Consider the following 14,425-nt stretch of genomic DNA (forward strand, 5'->3'; position numbering starts at 1 on the left):
TATGATTTTTTTTCGTGATTTTGGACGACATGTTATACTATGACTTTTTTAGATGATTTCGGACAACATACAATACTATGACTTTTTTTCATGATTTTGGACGACATGCTATATTATGACTTTCTTTCGTGATTTTGGACGACATGCTATATTATGACTTTTATTCATGATTTCGGACAACATACAATACTATGACTTTTTTTCATTATTTCGGACGACATACTATACTATGATTTTCTTTCATGATTCTGGACGACATGTTATACTATGACTTTTTTAGATGATTTCGGACGACATGCTATACTATTTTTTTTCATGATTTCGGACGACATACTATACTATGTCGTTTTTTAACAATTTCGGACGACATGCTATACTATGACTTCTTGTTAACATCTTGTTAACATAGCAGTAAAATGACTTTTTATTAGTCTTTACTTTTAGATTAATTGATAATTCCTGAATATTAGTGGATACTTACAACATGTATTGTTTCTTACCATTAAATCGTATTAAAGGCATAATAATATATAATACTTCAAATGCAGCTTCTTATACTGCCCCAACTAAGGACTAATTTTATTATCAATTCATCTTCTAAATATTTCATTTATTAATCTTCACTAAAAGTGTCAGAAAAGCTTTGAAACTGAATGTAAGCATGTCTTTGTGAGTAAAAACTCAGATTGTGGGACGTCCAGACTCACTGCTGTCGTAGATGCAGTCGGAGACGACTGGTTTCAGCCCTCTGGTGAAGCCTCCGTTACTGTCCTGCAGGTAGGCGGTGAACTTCAACCTGACGATGTTCAGGTCCATCGCCTTCCCCAGCTCCTTGGCCTCCTTAAGGATAGAGTGCTCCTCCGCCTCTGAGGAAACAACGTGTAGGTACAGGTGAGTTTACCTGTCAGGTGACCATGTGTAGTTACAGGTGAGTTTACCTGTCAGGTGACCATGTGTAGGTACAGGTGAGTTTACCTGTCAGGTGATAGTGAGCTCCCTTCTGTCTCTTCCTCTCTTCTCGCAGTCTTCGGCTCAGAACATCCACCACACCTTTCTTGGTCACATGGAGGATCCCCAGGTTACTGAATCTACAGGAAGTGACATCACAGTATTTTACTCCTTGACATCTCTAACTGAACTTTGTCTTATTTCATACAGACTGTATATAATATATGAACATATTTTCTATTGTAAAACAATGGTTCAATTTAAAAATATTTTAAAAGAACCTCTCTTATTTATATTTTTATTTTGTACATCAGTTATTTTGTATATAAATATTTAAATTCTATAATATTCTACAAAAAAGTTAGTGTTAAATTTTATTCTAATTCTAAAAATATTTCATAAAAAACTCCTCTTATTTATGCATTCATGTTATATACATTCCTTACTTTTTATATATATAAATCTACATTTATTTTTTTATTCTAAAATAATTTACAAAAAACACTTAATGTGTTTATTTTATATATATTATTTATTTATTATGCATACAGTTTCTTTTTTTAATTCTAAAAATATTTTATAAAATAAACCCGATTATCTATGCATTTTATTTTCTTCATATTCTTTATTTTCTATATACATTTTTTAATGTGAAATATTTTACAAAGACTTTATGTGTTTATAATATATACTATATCTATCTATATGTGTTTTTTTATCCTATACATATATACATATATATATATATATGTGTGTGTGTATTTATTGATTTATTTTTTTATTTTTTACCCCCGTTTTTTTGGGGGAGTTTTTCCTGATCAGCTGTGAGGGTCCTAAGGACAGAGGGATGTCGTATGCTGTAAAGCCCTGTGAGGCAAATTGTGATTTGTGATATTGAGCTTTATAAATAAAATTGACTGATTGATTGATTGATTGATTGACTGATATTCTTTAGTTGTTATATATACATTTTCTTTTTTTAATTCTAAAAATATTTTATTAATAATACTCCTCTGTATTTATTTCAAATGTATTCTTTATTTTTTATAGATACATTTACTTATTCTAAATTCTACAGTATTTTCCAAAAATGCTCTTATTTATGTTTTTATTTCATATTCTTTATTTTTAATATAGACATTTACATATTCAAGTATGTATTTTAATATATTCTTTTTTTTTTACATTCATTATTTCACTTGAATTCCTTTAATCTTATCGACACTTTTACGAATTTAATCTAAAAATTATCCACAGATATGTTGACACATATTGATAGAAAATACCTGTTTATTTTATAATAATATTTCTTGTATTTGTCCATTTTTAAACCAGCGTTCAATCAAAAGAGATTTTTCAGTAATAAAGTTTCCTCCTGTTTCCTCTCTGATGTTGTGTGAAGTTTTATTTTCTATTTTTAAGAAATCCCTCGGAGCTATGAATCACTTCTTAAATAAAATTCCCCTCTGAGGGTTGAGTTATCGTTGTATTTCTTTCTTCCTGGTGTTAATGTGAGCACGTTTCCACTCCAACATCAGTGTTATGAATTTATTTACATATATTAGTTTGTCTCTCTCCATATTTTCTGCTCTGGACTTTAATCTGACAATAAAAGGTGATAAAAATGTTTCCTGGAAGCTGAATTTATAAAAGAAAATTCTGACTTCCTCTTTGGAGTTTTTCTTTAGAAGTAACCAGAGCGTCCGACGAGGATTAAAAACCTTCTTGTTACTGTTTGTTTTGTTGTGATTCAGTCTGAATGCAGCGATGTGATTGGATACTGACGAGGCGGTGAGGTCGTTGGGGCCGACATCGAGCGTGCAGGTGCCGTTCTCGGTGCAGTGACGTCCCACCAGACTGTGAGCGTGAACACGAGGAGGGTCGGTGTGGGTCACCAGCTGGACCTCCACCCGGGCGTGACCCATGTAGTTATTAATCTGACACAGAGACACAACAGATGTGAGAAGTCTGAAGTTGGAAACACGTGCATGTGAACTCCTACGTGACATGAACGCAACACAAGACTCAGACGATGTTTTTAGGTGAAATGTTCCTTTAAAAACTAAACGTCTGTGTGAGTGTGGCAGAGGTTGTTGACATGTTGTTAAAGTGTTGTCAGACCCACCTTCACGGTCGGGTAGGTTCTCCTGTTCTTCTCGCTGGAGGCCCCTGGGAGCCCGCCATGGGACGGACCCTCACACTCATAACGGAAACGAAAGCCCCTCTGAGGACACACAAACACAGCGCGTTACTGAGCAGCTCGTCACCTCAGAGCTGATCATGTCTCACTCTCTGCGGAATTTTATTTTATAAACACTGAAAGTAAAAGTTTCATGGACCTGATCTGATGATGAATCTGTCACATATAAATCATTTGTATGTTTTTCTCTCTGTGCCTTTACACAACACAGTCTGATGCTTTTTGTTTACTGCAGACTTCACCGCTCATCTTCATCTTCATATTTACATCATTTCATATGTCAGATAATTTATTCTTTCAGACATGAACCAGTCTTGGCTGCACTGTAGGATTTTATGTGATAATCACATGTTTTAAAATGTTATCATTTAATTATTTATCTGTTTATCTACTAAAAGCTTTTTTACACAATTATTATTATTATTATTTATTTATTTATTTTTCAAAAACAAACAGTATAAATGGGAATTTTATTTATTTTATTTATCAGATTTTATCTAAATTATTTAATCCTGGTTCAACCATGTAAAACACTTTGTTATAAAAGGAAGAAATGTTTTATAAGTACAGTTGTTTTATTATAACAATAACAATAATAATCATTATTATTATTATTATTATTATTATTGTTATTGTTATTATATGGATCTAGTTTTATAATTTGGGTGTTACAATGTGTGTTTATGTCCCTACAGTGTCACACTGCCTGCTGTTATCTGACGTTAACCCTCTGCTGACAGGCCACCTGTTCATGTGACCTGTTTCATTATAACGAGTCAAACGTCTGTGATTCAGCTGCACCAACAGTCACTGTGTCATGTCACTTCCTGATTGCGTAAACCTGGTTCTTCTTCTGCTGTTTGATTTGCATACAGAGTCACATGACCTTTATCTGCAGAAACTCCCTGACGTCCTGCAGCCTGTTTGTGCTCAGCTGCTCAGTCCCATGTTGTTGTATGACTGTTGGGAAAACCCTGGATTAAAGGAAGTGACTGTTCCAGTAACGTGTGGATCAGCCTGAGTGGGGGAATCACCGCCAACAGTACTACGTGTTCATGTAGCGACAGTAAACAGGCCTTTGTTCTCACAAAGTTCTTCTAGGTCCTAAAACAGCAACAACACCTGTACACCTGGGTTTTGTTAATACTAAAGCAAAAATCATAAAAGCACCTCACATTTCAGTTACTGTACTACTTACAGCTCCACACAATAATACTGTGCATATTTTCATTACTACATGCTTTATCATGTATCTGTTATGCTTCATTGTGCTGGACTATTACTGCATAGTGTGCATACTATATGTTACATACACTGCACATAATATTATATATAACATCATATTAATCATTTATTACCATGTATACTCCACTTATTCATCATACTTAGATACAACTTGCTGAGTTTAGCCATCATGTAGTCTGAGCAGTACTGACCAATCACGTTACAGTGGCAGGTCAACTCAGTCTCACTCCAAAGTCTGGGCAGTGACTTGCGACATCAGACACTGACAAAAAAAGGCTTTGACGTCGCCGTGTGTGTGTTGGCGAAGGTTAAAAAACATCAGTTGCTGGTGTTGTACCGATGTAGTGCTTTTATTTTGAAAGAGACTGTATCAAACTATGTATTTATCAGCATCTATATGCTGAAACCTGTTTATTGAGATTAGTCAAAATGTTGTCTAGACTTGTCTCAAGTTGCTAATCAAACTGCAAACAAAAAGCAGCACAAAGAAGACAAAGTTTTGGCCGGGATTTTTCACAGGCTACATGAGTTCTCCCAGATATTGGCCATTTCCCCTGGAGCTGGGGTCAACATTGTTTACCCTCAATAGAGCCATATTTGACCAAAGATAATAATTTTGAAAATGTTCTGGAGCTGCAAAACATATTTGAGCCTTATACACAACTATTATGTATAAATTAGCCTATTAACACTACTAACCGGTCTTAACGAGCATTCATTAATATGTTTTACTACATTGTGGCCACTGCAGTGGGATATTTATGATCATTTGCTACTTTAACTCCAGAGTTTGTGGTAAAAGAAACAAATCTTTGTGAATTTTTAAATTTTCCTTCTAGACTTTTACTTTTTTTGGATTTGGGATCCATAGTCAGCCCAGCTAGACTCAAGACGACCCAGAGGAAAGGGCGTCGGGCCGTAGACGTATGATCCACATTTAGGTATTAAAACATTTTTTAATTAAGTGTATAGGCTCCGTATTATTACAATTGGAGAACGTAAGAATTTCTCAAGGCCTAAAACAATAATAAATGAAAATTAAATTGTTAAAAAATGTGACTTTTATTCATTTCCATGTTTTTTTCTTTTGTGTGTTTGTATTGTCAACGCCACAGCAGAGGGACAGAGGGTTTTTACTTCTCTCTGTTCAGCTGTAATATGAATTTTCACTCAGAGATCAATTAAGTTTTATTTTTTACATTGTGAAATGCAAATATTGTGTTTTTCAGGAGTTAGGAACAAACTGTAATTAATAAAAAAGGTCTGGAGTTCATTGGACTGTAATCTGGAAAAGGTTTGTGGCAGGTTAGTGGTATAAAGACAGTATCGTCTACATAAAAAAGGACGCTTAAATGCTCAGTTTGAGAATAAATTAAAATAGTAGGGGACCTGATGTTGATCCCTGTGGTACGCCTTTATGAAAAAAAAAAATCCTTTCAGACTTTAAGGTCTCTCTTTTTTTTTTAACATAAAAATTAATGTTAAATGTTTGAACTTTTAATTTGACTCCGACTTTCTTTCTGTTTGTTGTTTTTAGCGCAGCTGGTCCAAAAACTTCATGTTTTCTTAGGTTTGTAGATTAAGAGTAGAAACTAAATGTCGACAATGCAAGGGAGAATTTCTAAGTTTGATAACTACAAACAGGAAGTAAAATATAAGTCTCACCTGTTTTGGCTCCTCGATGATTTGAATGTAGGGACCATGAGCTGAAACACAAATAAAAGTTGAGTCAATGACATGGACAGAAACTGACACTACACCAGCCTAAAACCCAGTGGTCACCATGACTGACGGTTTCTGAACATCACCGTTGACTTTCACAATTTTACCAGCGATAGTTCTTCAAAGTCAAAAGGTAGATGGTGTTTTCCCTCTTAGTAAGTTCTGGAAAGTTGCAGCTTCCCAGGTACCGTTCATTTACAGTCTGTGGACAAACAAGATCTCTGTTTCTGGTAACAGGAGAACATAAGCTTAGGTCGGGGTCCCCAAGTACTGATGGGTACTGTTGTTTCTAACAAAGCTGTGAAATGCCTCTGTCCTCGTTTCCAGGTATGATTAAACATTAGGTCGGAATTACAAGGTTCCAGGTATCGAGGCGGGGGGGTTGACCATGATCTGTTCCTGGTCAAAGATCCTTTTGTGTAGCTTCAAGATGCAAACAAGAGGTTCTCGAAGGAGGTTTCCAAATACTGGGAGGTTCTGGAAATAATGACTATGTCAAAATTCCAGGTGAGTCCAGGTACTAGATGAAGGTTTAGAGAAGTTTAGGCTCAGTTTAGTAATAGATTACTAAACACTTGAATGAATTACCCGAAAAGTTTCTACAAATTGTAGGTCTAGATTTTTAGGTAGGCTACCCACTGGAGGTTCCACACAGTTTCTATGTAAATGTAAAGGTCATTTGAGGTTCTTCAAATTCTGTGTTTATGTAATTTCACAGGGTACAGATTTCTACAGATCAGAGGTTTTAAAAGGTTTACAGCAAAATGCCAGACTTCTTACAAGAACTGTTCTCTTTCTGGAATTGTGGTCCTAAATTAGTTCTTTGGTTCTAATATTTCACACCTGCTCTGTTTGGTTTGCTTCAATCAAAAATAAGTTTGTTTGTCCCCTAAGTGTGGTTCAATCACACTCAGGTGTGAACACAGCAAATCAACCGAACTGAGACCTTCTTGAAGAGGTGGTCTCGGTCCGGTTCCAAAGGAACTCTGGTGCGGTTGGTTTGTGGTAAGAAGGTGTTCCGACCTGGATGTGAAGCAACTGCAGTCACATGACACATTGTTTGGGTTAAACATGAGCATGTTACAGTCCTGGAGGATTATTAATGTGCACCTCCTCCTGTACTGCCTTAATATGCACATTCAGCACATCCAATGCATCAAAACATTGTTTTCTAGTTGGAGCCGCGCCTCGTTTTCAAACTGTATGGTTTGACTAAAATGAACAATGACAGCAATATAGTCCACGATGAGCAGCGCTAAAATCAACCTGCGTAGTTGTCCCTCCATTGTGACATTAGAAAGTGTCACATTTATCTTGCAAGTGTACTCTTCTTCAACGTTTGCTTTACTTCCTGGATTTTTCCCACATGGAAATTCTGACCAATCAAGAGCAGCTTTCTCACACAAGGCATTTGATCTGGTCCTCTTGTAAATGCTGCCGTGAGAACACCAACCAACTCTAGGCAATTATACAACTTTGGAACAACATGAGTCCCTGATTCAGACCAAAGGAGACCACTCTAGGGCTGACAGCATCTTAAGAGCAAACATAAGGTTCTAGAAAGTCCAGGTGAAGGTTCTCATGTACCTGCAGGTTTGATACGTTTAACGTCTCCCAATGTTTTGAATGAAAACTTTTCTGATGGTGTCGATTCTTTAATGTCATTAAATGGTCAATTACATGGTACTTGTTCATCAGTAATCATTATGGATGATGTTTTCATTTTCAGTAAAATACAGGCTGGATCTGAGTACTGAGGCCTGGCCGCTGCGTTCAGGTACAGATACAAGTTATTATCTGATGGTAGTTATTCAGAGAACATGATAAACATGAAGTAAAATCTTTAATTACAGAATGAAAAGATCTGAAATGTGGTCAAATGAAAAGAATATTCAATCAGAATCACTTGATTTAAATATAAATATGCTCTGAGAACTGAGTCGTGTGTTCGGAGGCTGTCTGATGAATTTCAGGCAGAAAATCTTGATGTGTGGTCTGACTGCGTACCTGTCTCAGGTATGTAGGGTTCAGTCTTTATGTCCACTGGAGGAATGTAGTCGTACTGCATCAAATTCATCTGCAGCTGAAGAAGAAAAAATATGTTCAACATGTAAAACTGTAACAGATCATATATAAATAATCGCACAATCATTTAATCATCGATCAATCAGTGTCTCGATCTTTAAGGTTTCTAAGAAGCCCTGAAAAGTGAAAAGGTCACAAAAATCGTCATTCAGAACTTCGGGGGCTCCACAGTTGAGTTGTGTGAATTATTATCAATCATCAGTAACAGATACCTGAATATACATGTGCAGAAGCTATAACTCAAAATTTCGGTATTGGAAGCATTTCCAGTATCTGTTTGTAGTCCGAGCAGTACTTCGGATTATTATCAATCATCAGTTATCAGTAAAAAGTGACATGTCTCTGGTATCAGGGTGATTATTGATCAATCAGTTTGATGATCATGTTGATCATTCCTTCAGTGAAAAAAACAACCCTAAAATAATCTGACTACAGAGCGTCTGATGTGACCTTTAATAAACTGAATCTCTTTTTAGACTTTGTGTCAAATTATGAAAGAAAACTTTGATCTCTGACAACATCTATAACTATTTTTAACATTTCATAGACTGAAGGAAGTTATTAATCAAACTGAAATCAAACGTCGCAGCTCTCTTTTCTCATTATCAGTCACACGTTCACTTTGTTCTGTCATTTGCATTTAGTTTTTACATTTTTCCACATGACTGCATTCATCAGTGGAGGTAAATTAACACTTGCATTAACTCCAAAAACACAGTTTTAAACCTCTGAATTATGTTAAATATAATCTAAAGACATTTAAATTGAGAAATCTGATTAGACTTTTAAGTCCTATCTTTTAGTTTAGTATTGTTTATCTGTTGCCTCATTTTATCTGCAACAATAATATAACTGTATTTATTACAAAAACATTCTGCATGAAAAATTTAAGTTTGTCAAAGTGTAGAAAAAAGACTGGAGTTTAGACTCAAAGCAGGAAACCCCAAGTTCCCACACTAGGTTTGACACTGAAGAAGACACTGATTAAAACATCGACTTCTGCAGAAACTGGAAATTTTTTTCTCATCTGTGAGATTTTGACGTTCGGAGCTAAACTTTTAGATTTTGAGCTGAAACGGAAACTGAGCAGAGTTTGTTCCTTCGACACTGACGAGTCAACGAATCACAAAAACAGCAACCAAATATATTTTCATCTGCAGATTTTATTTTAAGTTAACATTATGTTCATGTGAAGCTTCAGGGTCAAACATGGCTGTGGGAAATTAGAGTTTCACTTTTCAGTCTTTGTGACATTGTGCACATTTTATTGACACATCCTGAACTAAAAATCTTTTCTCCACCTTCACAAGTTTGGATTTCTCCTGCAGAGTTATTTACAGCTTTACAGACAGAGTTATTGATTTGATTTAACTTTGTATTGATAAGGTGAATTTGGGAAACTCTGAAAGGTTGCAAACAAAACACCATCAACAGATAGGTTTTTGTTTCTTTCAGTTTTACAAACGATGATTAACAACGAGTTTAAAATCTTCCTCACCCTGATAGTTACATTTTTATTACAGCTGATTCTTAAAACAATAACAACAACAACAAAAGCAAACAGCTGCTGGCAGTGTGACATCTGTCTAACATTACATATGATAATAAATATATCATAAATGACGGTCAGCGTGAACACTGAAGCACACAGCAGAGTCATGATGTGTAAGTCATGTCTTAGTGGTATAAGATCTTTTTGACCCTAACAGGAGCCCGTACACGTGACAAAACTCCAATCAACACCCTGACTGATAATCTGGGAGAGTCACTAATGATCAGGTTACAGATCAGAGAGCAGTTTGAGTGTTTGAACAGAAAAGAGGACTCACGTCGTTGTCGTAGACGTTGATGAACTGAGCTTCAGTCATCCTGCAGGAGACACACACACACACACACACACACACACACACAGACTGTTAGAGGCTTTAAACCTGAAAGAGTTCAAACAGGAAACAGGAAACACTCTGACCTGAGTCACTTTAAATCCCGTCTGAAGAACAAGAGTCTCGATGCAACGAGCAAGTAAACAACAAGTAAACAAACAAACAAACCGAACGACAGAAAAATAAAAATGTTCTGCAGCAGTTTCACTTTCACATGACGGACCAGAGAGCCTCGAACACAACACACTCCCTCTCTCTGTTTCTTCTTCTCTGCTGTTTTTCTTCCACCCTCCCTCTTCTTCTTCTTCTCTGTCTGTGTCTGTGTGTCGTCTCACCCTCCCCTCCCCTCCCCCTCCCCTCGGCCTGTTTTCAGTCACTTCCTGGAAGTGGCCGAGCCGAGGAAAACCCCCAGAATTCCAGATCTGAGTGGGGCGGAGCTGCTGGTGATGATGTCACTCTGCTGCTGCTGATCACAAACTCTGAGCAGAGGCAGAGGAAGAAGAAGAAGATTTTGTCTGAAGGAAAACGGAACTGTTTTAAAGACACGACCAGACAGCAGAGACGAGTTTGTCCTCTGCTCACAGAGACGCCTGTCGTTAAAGGAAAACTATATAAAGCTGTAGAAAGCTCTCAGCTGTCTGCAGTGCAAACAGACTTCCACAGAGGTCGAACCAAAGACAGTAAAAAGGTTATTAAACATCTGAAACACTTTACTGCACAGCTTCATCCAACCTTCACTGAACTCGTACTAAAGAAAAGAGTGAACTGGACCCTCCTCCTCCTCCTGACAGTCGTGCACATCTGAAAATGTTTAGTTTCAACAGAAACCTTCATCTGGGACATCAGAGCACCCCCAGAGCCCGAGGACTGTATCCAGACACATCTTTATTCAACAGAGGTTCCCTGAACGCCACGCCAAACCACCTCTCCCCAAAATTCTGATCAGACAGCAAATATGAGCTGATAATTAAAGGGACAGTTCAGCATCTTGAGGAATACATCCATTTGTTTTCTCTCAGAGAGTCAGGCTTTCACTCTGAGGTCTTTATATGAAGCTGCAGCCAGTTAGCTTAGCACAACAACAGGAAGCAGCGAGGCCAGAGATCGGCCAAAAGAAAAAAAACAAAAAAAACACCATTTTGGTGTTGTTCAGATATTACTCATCGCAGAGGGCTGCTTATTATGTAAACCTGAATGTCTCTATCTAGAGTCAGTGTTTGGTTTGTCCGTTCTGGGCTACTGTAGAAACATGGCGGTGCAACATGGCGATCTCTGTAGACGAGGACCTGCTCCCTGTGTAGATATAAACAGCTCATTCTGAGGGAACGAAAACACAGTGATTCTGATTTTCAGCTGATTAAACACTACAGAAGGTGGCACGGTAGCGTAGTGGTTAGCACTGTAGCCTCACAGCAAGAGGGCTCCTAATTCGATCCCAGGGTGGAGGAGCCCCTCTATGTGGAGTTTGCATGTTCTCCTGTGTCAGCGTGGGTTTCCTCCAGGTGCTCTGACATGTTCTCCCTGTGTCAGCGTGGGTTTCCTCCAGGTGCTCTGGCTTCCTCCCACAGTCCAAAGACATGCAGGTTAATTGGTGACTCTAAATTGTCCGTAGGTGTGAATGTGAGTGTGAATGGTTGTCTGTCTCTTTGTGTCAGTCCTGTGATAGTCTGGTGACCTGTCCAGGGTGAACCCTGCCTCTCACCCAGTGTCAGCTGGGATAGGCTCCAGCCCTAGTGACTCCTAACACGATAAGCACTTATGAAAAATGAATGAATGAATGAATGAAATCATTGATCATTAAAGAAATCAGACTGATTAGATTATATTCACTTTAAATCTGACATACTGGAGCTTAAAGTAAAACCAGCAGTGTGACTGTCAAACTATAAAAATACTGTGTTACACGTAAAAGTCCTGCATTCAATTTTTTTGTAAAGTTTTAAGTCTCAGCGACAAAACAGACTTCAAGTATTAAAGTGACAGTACTCATGAGGCAGCAGAATAGCCCCTTCCACTTTAATGGTACTGTATCATAAACTGCATTATCTGACTGTTATTACAAGTACTATTACTGCTATTACTACTGTGGTAGTTCATTTACACTACCAAACTGTATTAATATTTCGTAAAATTTTATAAAATCAGTTTAGGTTGTATGTGTAGAAGTTTAATCTGTTAAGTAACTAAAATGGACGCATGTTTCTAAATCCTGCTGAGACAAACGTCCTTTAACTCTTCAGATTCTTAAAGTGGCGGTCGGATGATCTTGTTATCGTCTTGATGTGAATGATTTAATGCAGGTTTGCATCCAGGACTAAACCACAACCTGTGGCTGAGCTCTGATCTCACATCGTTCACATTCAGCTCTGAAAGTTTTTTCAGTTTGACCTTTGTTTAACTGCGCCTCCTGCTCTGTGCACGAACGGAAACACAAGTGTCGTCTGCGTACGATGAGATATTTAGTTGTTTTCTATAATCTGAGCAGGACAGCAAATGTAGATAAGCGTGAAACTGAGAACCTGAGACGAACATCTGGGATTATTTCTGATATTTTACAGACTAAATGACAAAAATCTTTCACTTAAAAACACCTGACAGTTTAATCCAAACTAAATAATTCTCAGATAAACATGAAAACAACCAGAGAAGGACACAAACTTTATCAAAGGACAAATAACAAACACAGACCTGCTGGTTCATGCTCAGCGTCTCTGTACTTCCTCTCTGCTTGTCTCTTTGATGGTGTTTTGGTTCAGTACTCTGACTTCCTGTCCCTCCTCAGCTCCGCAGCATCAGACAAAACCCGCCTTCTGACTCAAATCTGATCTCAATCATCTCCAGGTGGGACAGCCCCCCCTGAGAGCAGCCAATCAGGTCGCAGCTGTTCATTAACATAAACCCACAGCAGGTAGAGTACGAGGAGAGAAAACCCAACTGGGGAAGTTTGTGTTCGGGGTATTTTCAGCATGACCTCTGACCTCAGCAGGAATCCACAGAGGTGATTTTACTTTTCTGTTTCTCTGAAACGTGTCAGACCTTCTGTTCCTATCAGCCTGATGAAATGTAATGTAACCTTATATCAACGTCCTCACAAACTTCCCCCAAAACACCTGAGTCAGGACCAAACAAACCAACAAACACTGAGACCTTTACAAACAGCTGCTTTACTGTCCCTTTGTTCACAAGCTTTAAACACAGTCGTCGTGTCTCAGACATTACGTTGTTCATGTTTCTGACAGAATCAGGATTCACTCAGAGAAACCACTGACCTGCATGTAGCAGCTCGGTCTGCGGAAGAAAATGTTAGCATTGTGCATTTCTGCAAACCACAGACACGTTTCATACGTATCATATCAGTGAGTGACGTATGATATAAGCAGAAGGTGGAGGGGATGGTGGAGAGATGCCTGCCAAGCTGCAGACCACTGTTCAACACCAACACACAACAAAACCAGTTGTGCTTTAGTGAGTTAATGTCATGTTTCCAGCAGCCTTTCAGCCCTCATGGGTGGATCGTTTTTACTGAGATATTGCTGCATTTCCAACCATCCATTTTCATGCACTCATGCGGGTTGGAGTGTCGGGAGCAGCAAAGCACGAGCTGAGCAAAGCACCCCAGACATCCCTCTGCCCAGCAACGCTTTCCAGCGCCTCCTGGAGGACCCTGAGGTGATCCCAGGCCATGTCATGCACACTTACATGTGCCCAACCCTCACAGGTTTACAAGACACCATTACATTGATGTTGCAGTAACAATCAAGAGTGTGTGTTATTTAACTACTCAGTCCAGAAACAAAATCCTCGGCCTTCTACCTCAGGCCGGGCAAAGAAATTCAGCCACATAAAAGGTTGTCCTTCTGAAACAAAACTTTTGATGATCATCCAACCAAAAGAAATCAACAAAGACAGAGGTCATTTTACTGAAAAGTACGTTCCTTATGTCTTCATCATCGGACAGGAAAAACAGGAAGTGAACCTCATTCTCAACTTCACCGAAGTTACACAACAAACAGATTCTGAGTCCAGATCCAAATCCAGCTCCTGGGCAGTGACTTGTGGCGTCAGGAATCAACGAAAAAAAGGCGTCCTTTAACGTTGGCATGATATGTGGCTGGTTGCTGTTATAGTTTAACAGCACCTGACAGCGTCAGGAGGAAACACAGCAGGACAAGGACGAAGGTTAAGGCTGTGGAAGTCTGCGTGGGGTGAGTGGATGGATCCAGGAAACACTGACTTTCAGCTGAGAGAACAGGGTTTGGCTTTACAATCTTTCAGGAAGTGAACACTGCTCTATTTTCCTAAACCCAACTATGTGTGTTTATTGACAAAAAAACATAAATTC

At 38.2% G+C, this 14,425-nt stretch overlaps 1 protein-coding gene across 3 annotated transcripts in view; it reads right to left on the reverse strand.

Moving 5' to 3' along the window:
* nfkb2 (nuclear factor of kappa light polypeptide gene enhancer in B-cells 2 (p49/p100)) overlaps positions 1–14,425 on the reverse strand; it is a 27,119-nt gene that overhangs the window by 9,206 nt on the left and 3,488 nt on the right. The window contains exons 1-8 of one of the 3 annotated variants that reach the window (XM_050071278.1): positions 12,772–12,838; positions 10,030–10,069; positions 8,123–8,198; positions 6,059–6,099; positions 3,074–3,172; positions 2,734–2,885; positions 976–1,088; positions 708–866 (exon numbers count right to left, since the gene is read on the reverse strand). In XM_050071278.1, the coding sequence (XP_049927235.1) occupies positions 708–866; positions 976–1,088; positions 2,734–2,885; positions 3,074–3,172; positions 6,059–6,099; positions 8,123–8,198; positions 10,030–10,068 (679 nt within the window). In that variant the 5' untranslated portion in view covers position 10,069; positions 12,772–12,838. Of the gene's footprint in view, positions 1–707; positions 867–975; positions 1,089–2,733; positions 2,886–3,073; positions 3,173–6,058; positions 6,100–8,122; positions 8,199–10,029; positions 10,070–10,169; positions 10,402–12,771; positions 12,839–14,425 lie in introns of those variants that run through there. The other 2 variants (XM_050071277.1, XM_050071276.1) reach the window with 2 other exon arrangements.

Source organism: Epinephelus moara, chromosome 19, assembly GCF_006386435.1.
Source record: "Epinephelus moara isolate mb chromosome 19, YSFRI_EMoa_1.0, whole genome shotgun sequence".
Classification (NCBI taxonomy): Eukaryota; Metazoa; Chordata; class Actinopteri; order Perciformes; family Serranidae; genus Epinephelus; species Epinephelus moara.